Consider the following 14,190-nt stretch of genomic DNA (forward strand, 5'->3'; position numbering starts at 1 on the left):
TGTCTGCAAGCTCTGTGACGATTTGCCCCACCGTGTGATGAACTGAGGTTGTGGGTCTGCCCCGGGCTTCGTGTCTGCAAGCTCTGTGACGATTTGCCCCACTGTGTGATGAACTGAGGCTGAGGCTGTGGGTCTGCTCCGGGCTTCGTGTCTGCAAGCTCTGTGACGATTTGCCCCACTGTGTGATGAACTGAGGCTGAGGCTGTGGGTCTGCTCCGGGCTTCGTGTCTGCAAGCTCTATGACGATTTGCCCCACTGTGTGATGAACTGAGACTGTGGGTCTGCCCCGGGCTTCATGTCTGCAAGCTCTGTGACGATTTGCCCCACTGTGTGATGAACTGAGACTGTGGGTCTGCCCCGGGCTTCGTGTCTGCAAGCTCTGTGACGATTTGCCCCACTGTGTGATGAACTGAGGCTGAGGCTGTGGGTCTGCTCCGGGCTTCGTGTCTGCAAGCTCTGTGACGATTTGCCCCACTGTGTGATGAACTGAGGCTGAGGCTGTGGGTCTGCCCCGGGCTTCATGTCTGCAAGCTCTGTGACGATTTGCCCCACTGTGTGATGAACTGAGGTTGTGGGTCTGCCCCGGGCTTTGTGTCTGCAAGCTCTGTGACGATTTGCCCCACTGTGTGATGAACTGAGGTTGTGGGTCTGCCCCGGGCTTCGTGTCTGCAAGCTCTGTGACGATTTGCCCCACCGTGTGATGAACTGAGGCTGAGGCTGTGGGTCTGCTCCGGGCTTCGTGTCTGCAAGCTCTGTGACGATTTGCCCCACTGTGTGATGAACTGAGGTTGTGGGTCTGCCCCGGGCTTCGTGTCTGCAAGCTCTGTGACGATTTGCCCCACCGTGTGATGAACTGAGGCTGAGGCTGTGGGTCTGCTCCGGGCTTCGTGTCTGCAAGCTCTGTGACGATTTGCCCCACCGTGTGATGAACTGAGGCTGAGGCTGTGGGTCTGCTCCGGGCTTCGTGTCTATGGACTCATTTTCATTCTGAATGCTGTTGTTTGCTTTCATTGTTTGCACAATTTGTTCTTTATCCTCTCTGTGTTTGTTGGTCTTTTTTAAAATGGGTTATTTTGGGTTTCTTGTTCCAGGAGTGCCTGTAAGCAGATGAATCTCAAGGTTGTATAATTTATATGTACCTTGATAACAAATGTATTTGAACATTGAACTTTTTGAGCTTACCTCCACTTACCTTTCGAGTCTCCTATCACTATAATCCTATTTGCCTTCACCTTTACCCGCTGAGCTTCAGATACAGTCCAGGTGCCACAGGCATGGCTGCTGCTTTTTTCTGAACTCTCATCCCCAAAGACCGTCCCAAATGGTTACTGGTTTTCACTGTAATTAGCCACAGAGAATCCTGCATTATCTGTCTATCCTCTTGATCTTTTGTGGTGGTCACTGACTACCTGCAGCCCACCTTACGAGTGACAGCCGGGCTGAACCCCTTTCTCTGATGCTTTCAGCATCCTGGATGATTTGGAGTGCTCAGAATTAATCAAATTTATGTTAACTCAAACCATTTATTTTCATCAATTATTGCAACAGTGATTCAAGAAGAGAATTTCCAGCATCATGGAGCAGCAGGTAACAGCTACCAAAAGCAAAATGCAAAGCTTGATTAAAAGTTTACATTTAGATATTTATATGTTTATTTTTTTCTGATGCATAAAGAATGAATGTTTCAGATGGCCCTCTGTCAAAAATGAATGTGACCCCCAAATAAACAAATCAGTTTAACCATGACATTGGGATCAAGTTGAACTTTGAAAGCTGTGCGACCTAAATGTGGTCATCACCTTCCTGCTGAAGTGCAGTCTTGGCGAGGGTTTGCTGAGATAGCAACCGGTCATCCAGTGAATCCTTTAGCACCAGAAAGGTAAAGACAGATGAGGACATTGCCCCAAAGACAGAGACTGTCACTGAATGGTGGCCGTCTGTGAAGATAGCTATCATACAGACCACAATGAGGATGAGCGACAGCACCTTAGGGGCAAATCGAAGCAACAGGAAAGGCGGTCGACGTTCCATTTCAGCTTTCAGAAGTGATGCTGGCTTGTTGACTCTGCCGGACAAGTTCCATAGCACACGGTCACTAACATCCAGTTGCCATCGAAGGTACATCCACCCTGCAGCAGTACAGGCAATGGCAGTGAGGAAAGGCATGGCTGGGGCTTGGATTATGCCCAAGGCCCCAGACAGGAAGGCCAACAGCACGATCACCCACATTATTGGCCTGTATTTGGATTGTTGAATTCCCAGCATCATCTCTGGAATTGCGCGTGAAAAGGTATTAGATCTTATGCTCTCAAGGTCAGTGGCAAGGGTAGACTTTAATTTTGGAAAATCATATTCTTTCACATCGAAACTAGAGATCAGGAAAATGGCTGGTGGTTTGACTCCGACATTTTGAAAGTTTTTAACACAGTCCTGGATGATTTGCATCTGCCCTTGACTGAAGTCAACGCCTTGCATCTGCATGGAAAAGGCGTCATTGTCAATTTTGGACCGAATGTAGTAGAACTCCTTCTGTTGTTCTTGAATCCTTTTGGATAGCTCACCGTCACACTCTCTGAATCGTGCCTGAGACACAATGATGTAGAAGTCATAGCTTACAAAATCCACTTGTTTCAGGTAACGGTTCAGTTCAAAACCAAAGGAGTTTAATCCTGGGAGATCCCAGAGTTGAACATCTGGCAGGGATGGATAACGATATCTGGTTGGCACCGTGCTGGCTTCATCATTCCCAGTTGGAGCAGCTCCCGGATCGTCACTCCGAACATCCCTCATGGCGTTGATGAAGGTGGATTTCCCGGAGCCCACATCACCCAGCACAGCAATTTTGATCTTCACACCGGTTAAATCTTCTGCCTTCCGCTTCAGTTCGAGGATCACCGTTACCACATCACCTTTACTGTACATGGACTGTAGGCTTCTCACCTCCTCAGCTCCGAAGAACTTGTAAAGGACTGAAGAGTTCATTTTGTCCCTGAAAGGAAAATAAATTAGCAAATATCACCTTGGCCCTGGGGACATTTGAGTCATTCCCTTCTCAGGCCTGTGTCTTAATTTCTTGTATCACTGCACAGGAGAAGCTTAATAAAATGCGCGAACGAGTGTGGATTTTAAGGAGACAGTCTAATTGCCATGGGATGAAACAGAGGGCTTCATTAACAGTGGGAATTTCTATCAGGGGCACAGACTCTGATGAAAACAAGAAAAGAAACATGCTAACACGAGGAAATCTGCAGATGCTGGAAATTCAAACAACAACACACACAAAATGCTGGTAGAACACAGCAGGCCAGGCAGCATCTATAGGGAGAAGCGGTGTCGACGTTTCGGGCCGAGACCCTTCGTCAGGACTAACCAAAAGGAAAGATAGTAAGGGATTTGAAAGTAGAGGGGGAAGGGGGAAATGCAAAATGATAGGAGTAGACCGGAGGGGGTGGGATGAAGCTAAGAGCTAGAAAGGTGATTGGCGAAAGTGATACAGAGAAAGAAACATGCTCACTGATTTTCACAGCCCGTTGACAACAATGGCCGGACACAATGTGGGAGAAATTCTTCATGTAAGAAATGACTCTACGTGAAGTGAAGGTACCCACAGACCTGTCTGGTAAGCAGGGTGATATCAGACTGTGTGAAAACTGGTTTTGGCATCACTTGTGCTTTTGGGCCCCGTGAACACAAGACCACAGATAGTCAGCAGCAAACCTGCTTCTGTCTTGCTTACATGGGCTCAATCCCTCATATTGTGAGCACTGGACATGTACGTTCTTGGTTAATTCTCCTTCCCTCTCCCCTCCATCTAGCCAGCCCGACATCTGGTGTTGCCCTTGGCAACCTGCTATCAGATGCCCCACATTGTCACGGTGCTTGGAAAGGTTCTGGCTCTGTCCGGGAAGGGAATTGCACATTCTTCCTCTGACCGTGTGGGCTTCGTCCCTGTCCTCTGGTTTCCTCCCACAATCCCAAAGACCTGCAGATCAGTGGATTATTTGAAAGCTGTGCAAGCCAGTTTATGTACAATTGAGTACAAAGAGTTTGGTGTAAACCCTCATAATTTAACTCTTGTTATCTGGAGATAAAGCCTCAACACTGCAGAACTAATCCCTCAAAAGGCAAAGTCTCCACCCTGGGGAGGGTCCCCAACATGTAGCTTGGTTTAACAACTTCTCCCTGATTCAGGTTATAAGAGCACCCACCCTTTAGTCACCGAGTCTCTTCGCACCAGTTTATGACATTTATATCTGTGGAGCTCTGAATTCCCACATGAGCCCCCTTATTTTCCTCATTCAGAAAGGGTTCTTCCTTAGCCAAGTCATGTGACTTTCTCTAGCCCATAGACAGCATACTCCTTCACTCTGCCCACGCCCGGCGCTCGGTGTCCCTTTCTGCTTGCCAACTGAAATGACTTAAGAATCAGAATCAGAACTAGTTTTAATATCACTGACATACGTGGTGAAATTTGTTGTCTTATATATAGTGTTGCAGTAACATTACAAGTGCACAGATAAACAAATATTACAAGAGAAGTAATTACAAGAGAAGTGGAGCCGAGGGAGATGGGAGAGATTTTGAACGATTTCTTCTCTTCGTTATTCACTAAGGAGAAGGATATTGAATTGTGTAAGGTGTGGGAAACAAGTAAGGAAGTTATGGAACCTATGACAATTAAAGAGGTGGAAGTACTGGCGCTTTTAAGAAATTTAAAAGTAGGTAAATCTTCGGGTCCTGACAGGATATTCCCCAGGACCTTGAGGGAAGTTTGTGCAGAGATAGCAGGAGCTCTGACGGAGATTTTTAAGATGTCGTTAGAAACAGGGATGGTGCGGAGGATTGGCGTATTGCCCATGTGGTTCCATTGTTTAAAAAGGGTTCTAGAAGTAAGCCTAGCAATTATAGACCTGTCAGTTTGACATCAGTGGTGGGTAAATTAATGGAAAGTATTCTTAGAGATAGTATTAATAATTATCTGGATAGACAGGATCTGATTAGGAGTAGCCAGCATGGATTTGTGCGTGGAAGGTCATGTTTGACAAACCTTATTGAATTTTTTGAAGAAGTTACGAGGAATGTTGACGAGGGTAAGGCAGTGGATGTAGTCTATATGGACTTCAGCAAGGCCTTTGACAAAGTTCCACATGGAAGGTTTGTTAAGAAGGTTCAGTTGTTAGGTATTAATGCTGGAGTAATAAAATGGATTCAACAGTGGCTAGATGGGAGATGCCAGAGAGTAGTGGTGGATAATTGTTTATCGGGATGGAGGCCGGTGACCAGCGGGGTGCCTCAGGGATCTGTTTTGGGCCCAATGTTGTTTGTAATATACATAAATGATTTGGATGATGGGGTGGTAAATTGGATTAGTAAGTATGCCAATGATACTAAGGTAAGAGGTGTTGTGGATAATGAGGTGGGTTTTCAAAGCTTGCAGGGAGATTTATGCCAGTTAGAAGAATGGGCTGAACGTTGGCAGATGGAGTTTAATGCTGGGAAGTGTGAGATTCTACATTTTGGCAGGAATAATCCAAATAGAACATACAGGGTAAATGGTAGGGCATTGAGGAATGCAGTGGAACAGAGAGATCTAGGAATAACAGTGCATAGTTCCCTGAAGGTGGAGTCTCATGTAGATAGGGTGGTGAAGAAGGCTTTTGGAATGCTGGCCTTTATAAATCAAAGCATTGAGTACAGAAGTTGGGATGTAATGTTAAAATTGTACAAGGCATTGGTAAGGCCAAATTTGGAATATTGTGTACAGTTCTGGTCACTGAATTATAGGAAAGATATCAATAAATTAGAGAGAGTGCAGAGATGATTTACTAGGATGTTACCTGGGTTTCAGCACTTAAGTTACAGAGAAAGGTTGAACAAGTTAGGTCTCTATTCATTGGAGCGTAGAAGGTTGAGGGGGGATTTGATCGAGGTATTTAAAATTTTGAGAGGGATAGATAGAGTTGACGTGAATAGGCTGTTTCCATTGAGAGTAGGGGAGATTCAAAGGAGAGGACATGATTTGAGAGTTAGGGGGCAAAAGTTTAAGGGAAACACGAGGGGGTATTTCTTTACTCAGAGAGTGATAGCTGTGTGGAATGAGCTTCCTGTAGAAGTAGTAGAGGCCGGTTCAGTTGTGTCATTTAAGGTAAAATTGGATAGGTATATGGACAGGAAAGGAGTGGAGGGTTATGGGCTGAGTGCGGGTAGATGGGACTAGGTGAGATTAAGAGTTCAGCACGGACTAGGAGGGCCGAGATGGCCTGTTTCCGTGCTGTGATTGTTATATGGTTATAAGTAAGAAAGAGTAAAAAATAAGTTACCTTAAACAGTCTAACAGGAGGAGTCATCACTTCCCCAGCTATAGGTTGACTCATTCTAGAGCCTAATAGCCAAGGTAAGAATATGCTCAGGTCCAAAGAATGACCTCTTTGGAGCAGCACAGTTGTCTTGGTCTGTTACTAAAAGTGCTCCTCTGTTCAGCCAAGGTGACATGCAGAGGGACATTTGCCTTTTGAAGATTTTTGTTTGCTGGCGAGGCTAGTGCCCATATTGAAGTTGGCTGGGTTTGCACCCCGCTCCAATTTGTTCTGATGCTGTGCAGTGGCCCCTCCAGACCAGAAGGTGATGCAGTCAGTTAGAATTTCCGAGTGTCTTTGGTTACATACCAAATCTCAAATTCCTCGCGAAATATAGTCGTTGACGTGTCTTCTTTGTAATTGCATCAGCATGTTGGGCCCAGGAATTTGAAACTGCTTGCCCCTTCCACTACTGTTCCCTCAGTTAGGACTGGTGTATGTTCCCTAGATTTCCCCTTCCCGAAGTCCACAATCAATTCCGCAATCAACTCGGTCAGAACAGAGGGCAGTCAAGGGTTAAAATCGTTGTTCTGAGACTGAAGCCACGGGTAGGATGAGGGGTGGGGGTGGCACTCAGTCAGCCAGAGGGGTTTTACTACATTCCGCATTACCACACAAAATGCTGGAGGCACTAAGCAGCTGAGGGACGGCAACAGCAATTCCACAGACCTCGTTATTGATTTTCATTGGTTTACTTTCCCAGTTTATTTCATCACAAGAATCTAAACTTCCAAATTGGACTTGAACCTTTCAAATTAAAAGCCCGGCCCTTCAGAGAGCAGTCAATAGCTTTCTGTCTGCGGCCCTGTTGACGTGGATTGGTGATTTGCACCTGCTGTCACACTGTTTACAGTCCCTCCTGGCGGAGCCACATCCGTACGGTTCAGTTCCCCGGACAAACGGAACATTGCCCGTCAACATATCAGAAAGGAAACCTCTCCTGGCGGGTCGACACTCGTCACAGGCTTCTCGTTCTCCGTTCTCTGTGCCCCCTATTGTTCGGGAACTGTGAACCACACGCATTTGGTCCGATCTCCCAAACTGCATTCAGTCAGAGAGCGAAGGGAATTTAACTTGTCACCGAATCAACCCACAGAACCGAAGCGGTCCGAACTGCGAGGCAGGAGCGGGAGCAGAGACACTCACCTTGTTATCTGGCAACTTCCCAGCTCACAGAATTCCATTCTGTTGGGGTTCCGAAAGGATTTGCACAGGGAATTCTTGTAATTAGGTGTTTTCCTGCCGGATTCGACACTGCAGGGACGTCCAATGTTACAGCGCAACTGAAAATGAAAATGAAAATGAAAACAAACGACAAAAAAACTTTTCCGAGAAGTCCGTGAGCTCTGCAACTGCACGCACTCTTACCCTTTCTAGTTACACCTGTACTCAAATATATAATCAAACGATCACGTGGCAGTAATTCAATGTATAAAGGTCAAGATAAGATCAAGAGGTTTAGTTGTTCAGACCAAACATCAAAAGGGGAGCTGTGATCTAAGTGACAAGGCAGGAACCTGAAAGAGGAAGACATTGAGGACGGATTAAAGGCAGGACTGCTCACGTCTTCCACAGTGCAGACGAACACATCATGCTGATTAAGTTCATTCACCATTTCTTTGTCCCACATTACTACCTCTCCAGCGTCATTTTCCCACGATCAGATATCCAAAATTGCTTATTGTTTATTCTTTATATATCTGTAAACAATTTGGCATTCCCCTTTATATTACTGGCCAGTTTAACCATATTTCATCTTTTCTTATTGCTTTGTTATTTGCCTTCTGTTGCTTTTCAAAAGCTTATCAACCCTCAGGATTAAAACAAATTTTTGCTATATTATGTGCCCTCTCTTTTGCATTTATTCTGCCTTTGACTTCCTTTGTCAGCCGCAGTGTCCGCATCCTCCCTTTAGAATCTTTCCTCTTCTTTGGATAAACTGATCCTCTGTCTTCTGATGTTAGCTTCTCCCTCTCAAACTGGAGGGTGAATTTTATCATCTTAAGATCACCTCCTCCTCAGATTTCCTTACCTTCAGACCCTTCATAAAATCTACTTCAATACACAACACCCAAATTGGAAACTACCTTTTCCCTTGTTTATTCAACCAGAAACTGCTCTAAAAAACCACCTATTCTTCTCCATCTTTAATGAACAATCTCATACTCAGAGAACAGTTTTTCCCAGTGATCCCATCTGAGGGTTATATATTTCAACGGGTTTTCCAGTCATTTTTTCACGTTTTTGAGTTTGAAGGCCTGGCCTACTCTATCTCAGTTCATCTGACAAACCCGCCATGCTTGGAACCAGTTCGACGCACTCCCTTTATAACAAGCATATTTTTTTCAAAGGAGGCCTAAAGGCTTGCACAGTAGCATACTGAGGTCCTGTAAGATTACAGTATATCACTTCTGCTGTGATGGTGTAGTATTTTCCTTTCTCATTCTCTGTAAGTTGCCTTTTGGCAATGTATGTAAAAGCACACCCAGGTCCCTTTGGAAACCAATATTACCTAATCTCTCCCATCTCAGCACAGCCCTGCTTTTCTGCTTTATACACTAAAGTGGTTAACCTTATATTTTTCATCCACCATCTCATCACTCTCTCACTAATCTTGTCCATATCATAATGAAGCCAAGCTACACTCCCTCCCCAACGTGCATTTCCACAAATGTATTGCACCAGCAAACGTACAGATGTGACACTTAATCTCATCTGGCAAATCACTGATGTAGACTGCGAATAGCAGGAGCTTAAACAGCCTTTGTTGATGCACTCTACTCATCACTGGTAAAGACTCCTTGCCTTTATTCCAATAACTGGATTCCATTCCATGTCACAATTGTGTACTCTGTAACTCTTCCCATGTAGGATTTCATTAGAAGCCACTGAGCACAAGATTTTCATATACTGAGCATTGGCCATTCTGAATTTAAACTTTGGTGAGCAATTTGAAGCATTCAAAATGTTTCTATCAAGCAAAATTGTGGCAACAAGTATTTTTGTCACAAAAAGTTTATCCAAAGCCCCCATGAGATTTTAAGTGAAGCTAAGTTTAATTTGCTTCTGTATTTCCTTAGGAAAACCCAATTTGATTCAATTCCAGTTGTGATCAGTTTGTGCCTTTTAGACTGCCAGTTAGCATGATACCAGAATGTAACAAAGAGATTAAGTTTGCTATTTTGCAAGTGAACAAGTGCTACACCCATCCCTTTACCTGCTCCCTCACTGCCATTCAGGGCCCAAGCAGTCCTTCCAAGTGATGCCATGCTTTGTCTGCGAGTTTGTTGGGGTTATCTCTCTGTTGTTCCCTGCATAGCCTCCTATATATATATATATAGGAGACCTGACACAGATTGGGAGACTACTTCACCAAGCACCTACGCTCCATCTGCTAGAACTATCGGGATCTCCCTGTAGCCACCCATTTCAATTCCACTTCCCATTTCCATTCCGATATGTCAGTCTATGGTCTCCTCTACTGCCATGATGAGGCTACACTCAGGTTGGAGGAACGACACTTTATATTCTATCTGAGTAGCTTCCAAACTGATTGCATGAACATCAACTTCTTGAACTTCTGGTAATTGCCCCTCCCTTCACTATTCCCCATTCCTGTTTCCATCTCTCACCTTATCTCTTTACCTGCCCATCACCTTTCTCTGGCGCTCCTCCCCATTCCCTTTCCTCCATGCTCTTCTACCCTTTTCTATCAGATGCCCCCTTCTGCTGCCTTTTCCCTCTATCACCTATCAGCTTCCCAGCTCTTTGCTTTAGCCAATGCGCTCACCCAGTTTCACCTGTCACCTTGTACATCTTCTTCCCCACCCCCATTTTCTTACTCTGACTTCTGCCCATCCGTTCCCTGCTGAAGGGTCTCGGCCTGAAACGTTGACTGTTTCCTCTTTTCCATGGATGCTGCCTGGCCTACTGAGTTCCTCCTGCATTTTGTGTGTGAAGTGAGAGTGGTCAGTGTTGTAATGCTTAAAAGAGAATTTATTCTGTGAATGAATAATATGAGGTTGAATGCCAGTATATATAACATCAAATGCTATACAGTATATACCATTAAATCATAACCAGATTACTGCTGGTTAGAGCGACATAGTGACTGAAGAGGACTGTGTGAGCTGCATAACTCCTACCTGCATCATAATATCGAATCATTATAGTAATGATGGTTGTCTATTGACTTGTTCAGTAGATATGTCTACATTTCGTTCATGTGCTGCGGGAAGGGTTTTTCCAGATCACTGTCCATGCCAAAGCCACTTGGATAGGCTGCTACTCACCCTGTCCAAATTGACAGTTTTCTATTTTTTCAGATTTTTTTCTACTCCCTCAGTCTACCTATAACCCTTCATAATATTCTCAAATATTCTTCACATTTACTTTTCTACACCTCTTTGTGTCATCAGCACATTTATCAACAAAACTTATTCAGTTCAGATATGAGTTTATTGTGTTAAGGCCCTGGAACCAATTCTGTTGACACACCATATTTTACCAGAAACAGACCAGTTTATATCTATTATTTAAATCCTGCTTGCTTGCTGCTTCTCTATACTCTGACAATGTGCTTAGTGCACAATGAGTTCTGTTTTGTCCTCTGCAGTAACTCTTAATGTGCCTCGCAACAATGTAGAGATCCATTCAATCCCACCATGTATATTTTGGGTGTTTTGTTAATTACAATTCCCTATCATAAATTGTATTTAAACTGAGTGGCAGAGTAGTGCACTCACCCCTGTATTATAAAGGCAGTCACATCGACCACTGCATAGGTGACAACTTCCTGGCACCTGTCAAAGCTGAACTTCTGAAGTAAGTAAATGTTCGGCACAGCATTGTGGGCCAAAAGGCCTGTATTGTGCTGCAAGTTTTCCATGTTTCTATGTTTCCACATCTAATGAATTACTCTGTGATGGTATTTTAACCCTGTGACTTTTAACCCCTTGACCACCACAAGAGGAGTGCTAAATAATTTCACATTAGGGGCTTTTGAACATGCTTTAAGCAGAGGTCAATGAGTATTTGAAAACCAGGAGGAGTGAAAGATTTCTTGAAGCAGGGTGCAATGCAGAATTTGAACCTAAAGGCAAGACAGAATATGCTTCTGGCATATCATGTAGGCTTGAATAGCTGAAAGATTTTCTCATTTACAGCTTAGTTTGTTTATCAAGTATGATTTGCCGTTCATGCTTTTCCTATTATTCATTCTGCAGTGCTTTGTCACACTGCCATTATATTAGATTCTACCACATGTCCTCTTGCTGATATCAGGCTAGCGTCTCTCATGCTCCTTGTTATTTCACTCTTTCCACTTCCTTAAATAATGTTGCTACATTTGCCATCTTTCAATCTGTGTGACACACTACATAATGTATAGTTTATAAACTAAAGGTTTGTGCACTCACTAATGCTGTCACTGATTACAAAGCTCAGAGAAAGTCCTCGACCTTTGCTCTGAAAAGGATTTCCTGCCATGAAGTTCCACCCCCTCCACCTTCCTCCAAATATTGACACTCATGTTGCTCACAGCGACTGATCAATTAGTAGACAGACTGTTTCCACAGTTTGAACGCAATTAACTATTGTGTTTAATATTACTGTTCAAGTCACTCAGGGGCCTATTCATAGAGGGTGTTATGCTTTGTCACCCTTAAATCAACTTCACCCTGCCATAGCTGTGCCTCAAATAATAGTGACCTGGTGCCATCTTCTCCCCATGTTTCTTCATTATGTTCCTTACCCCATTCCTTATAAGCCTGAATTACTCTCTACATTTATACAGTTCTCTCCCACTGAGTGACTTCTTGGCATATGTTATTTCCTCAGATATCCTTTTAATTAAATGGACTAAAAACATTCTTTTTTCGAAAATACAGCAAATGCAATAAATGCCAAGAAGCTAAATTCTTTGATCACATAAAACCTTCCAACTATAAAAACATCAGTTATTTAACATTTTAATGATATTATTCATCTGTTCTGCAAGCTTCTGTCAACTAAGCAAATTAAGTGTCAGCTTGTTTGTTCAAAACAACCCAAATTAAACAACCTATTGTCTTAATAGCAATAAATCAGGTGCAGGGAGTTTCCACAGACATTTTCACAGCTGTGCTACAGTTCATTCTTTTTAACTTAAGCTGATTACTGCTTTTCATTTACATTTTACAATCTGACTTCCTTTTATGACCAGAAGCTAAACAAACAGTTAGTTGGAAGTTTACTTACAAGTTATTTTGGCCTTTCAAGTAGTAGCTGCTTGTGTGTAGAAAACAGCCGAGAGCCTACTGACCCATGACAATGAATATCTACCACACTGTTACTGATGCTGGATGTGGGTATATTGCTAATGTGCTGCTACTGAGGTTCAGACTGTTGGTGTTATCAGTCCAACTGTACTCCAGCCAACCTATCTCGAGGGAGAAAATCTGTCAATGTCTCAACTCCTGTAGCTACCGACACAACCATATGGTACTACCACACTTACCTGACCTCACCCCTCCAACCAGCATGGCACCACTTAAACACCCTTACCCGAATACTTCCAGAGAACACCAGATGAACACTAAATATTTCCATTCATTTAGGAATCCAACACACTTCCCGACCAACAGCTTGTTAAAACTGCTGTCTCCTGGGTTACTGATCAGCCCAACAAATGCAGCTGTTTTTGGTTAGCCAGTGACAGGTCTTCATTAGCAGGCATTTTCTTGCCCTGATTAAACTATGACTGTTCCCTGAAATCCCAGTATTCATTTAGTTAGTCTAATAATTTTTTCAACTTTAGTTCACCTCATGGAATTCAGGCCAAAATATTTGATTTGAACCAGTTTGACTCACTGTTGATCATGGCCCGAAGTTAAACACTGTGCTCTGTTGAAGTTTGGTCGTCTTTAGGTGAAGCTGCACTACAATGCTATTGGGAGAATGTTCTACAAGTGAAATCAAGTGAAGGATCAAGATTGGGTAGCGTGGATGGGGTCTGAATATGTCTGGTAAATCACCTCTGCACCCTCTCTAAAACTTCCACATCCTTCCTATAATATGGTGACTAGAATGGAACACAATACTCAAGTGCAGTTTAATGAGAATTTTATACAGCTGCAACTTTACCTTTCAGCTCTCCACTAATTCACCAAGTAATGAAAGGTAACACACAATACGTCTTCTTAATCACTCTATAAACTTGCTCGGCAACTTTCAGGGACCTATGGGTGTGGGTCCCTAGATCCTTCTGTTCCTCAACACTGCTAAGATTCCTGCTACATCCACTGCTTCATCAAGTTGTTTTGTTAATTTCTCAATTAATTCAATCAGTCTTGTGAGGCACCACCTGCCCATCACAAAGCCTTGCAGATTATCTTCAATTATTTTCCAAATGCTCAGAGATCCTGTCTCTAAGAATCCTCTCCAATAGTTTGCCAACCACTAATGTTAGACTCACTGGTCTATAGTTCTTAGGACTATCCCTGTTATGTTTCTTGAACAATGAATAATATTTCCACCTTCTAATCTTCTGGTACTACTCCTGGAGCCAGTGACAATGCAAAGATCATCGCCAAAGCTGCAGCAATCTCTTTCCTTGCCTCCCATGGTAACCTGAGACTTATCCATCCTAATGTTTTTCAAAGTTCAAGCACATTTTCTTCCTTAAGCTCGATATGTTCCAGCATACTAGCCTGTTCTACACTGACCTCATATTTGTATGTGTGGTGGTTGGCATCCATCTTTCTCGAAGGACAATGGGTAGATTGTCACCCACAAGCCTGGGTGGAAGGTATGGAGATCCTGTGATGCCCAGATGTCAAGGTCCCTCTCTCAGCCT

At 43.6% G+C, this 14,190-nt stretch overlaps 1 protein-coding gene across 3 annotated transcripts; it reads right to left on the minus strand.

The window, feature by feature from the left end:
- Nucleotides 1–959: 959 nt before the first annotated feature.
- On the minus strand, nt 960–7,892 carry LOC132398246 (interferon-gamma-inducible GTPase 10-like). 3 transcript variants are annotated; one of them, XR_009513593.1, is made up of 3 exons: nt 7,503–7,892; nt 1,193–2,989; nt 960–1,097 (listed from the first exon to the last, which is right to left on the minus strand). XR_009513593.1 is itself a non-coding variant. In XM_059977385.1 (3 exons), exons 2-3 carry the CDS (start codon nt 7,538–7,540, stop codon nt 1,783–1,785), a joined length of 1,245 nt encoding a protein of 414 aa, XP_059833368.1. In that variant the 5' UTR covers nt 7,541–7,639; nt 7,725–7,892; the 3' UTR covers nt 971–1,782. The 3 variants fall into 3 exon arrangements, 2 of the variants coding, with proteins under 2 accessions (XP_059833368.1, XP_059833369.1); XM_059977385.1 differs by having other exon boundaries at nt 971–2,989; nt 7,503–7,639; nt 7,725–7,892; XM_059977386.1 differs by lacking the exon at nt 7,503–7,892 and adding an exon at nt 6,321–7,490 and having other exon boundaries at nt 971–2,989.
- Nucleotides 7,893–14,190: the final 6,298 nt, after the last annotated feature.

This window comes from Hypanus sabinus, chromosome 8, assembly GCF_030144855.1.
Source record: "Hypanus sabinus isolate sHypSab1 chromosome 8, sHypSab1.hap1, whole genome shotgun sequence".
In the NCBI taxonomy this organism is placed as follows: Eukaryota; Metazoa; Chordata; class Chondrichthyes; order Myliobatiformes; family Dasyatidae; genus Hypanus; species Hypanus sabinus.

Bases quoted from the DNA above. Each gene is read 5' to 3' on its own strand.
- LOC132398246 (XM_059977385.1), bottom strand. From the start codon at position 7,540: ATGGAATTCTGTGAGCTGGGAAGTTGCCAGATAACAAG. The intron at 2,990-7,502 runs GTGAGTGTCTCT...TTTTCCTTTCAG, and splicing joins GGAAGTTGCCAGATAACAAG to GGACAAAATGAACTCTTCAG.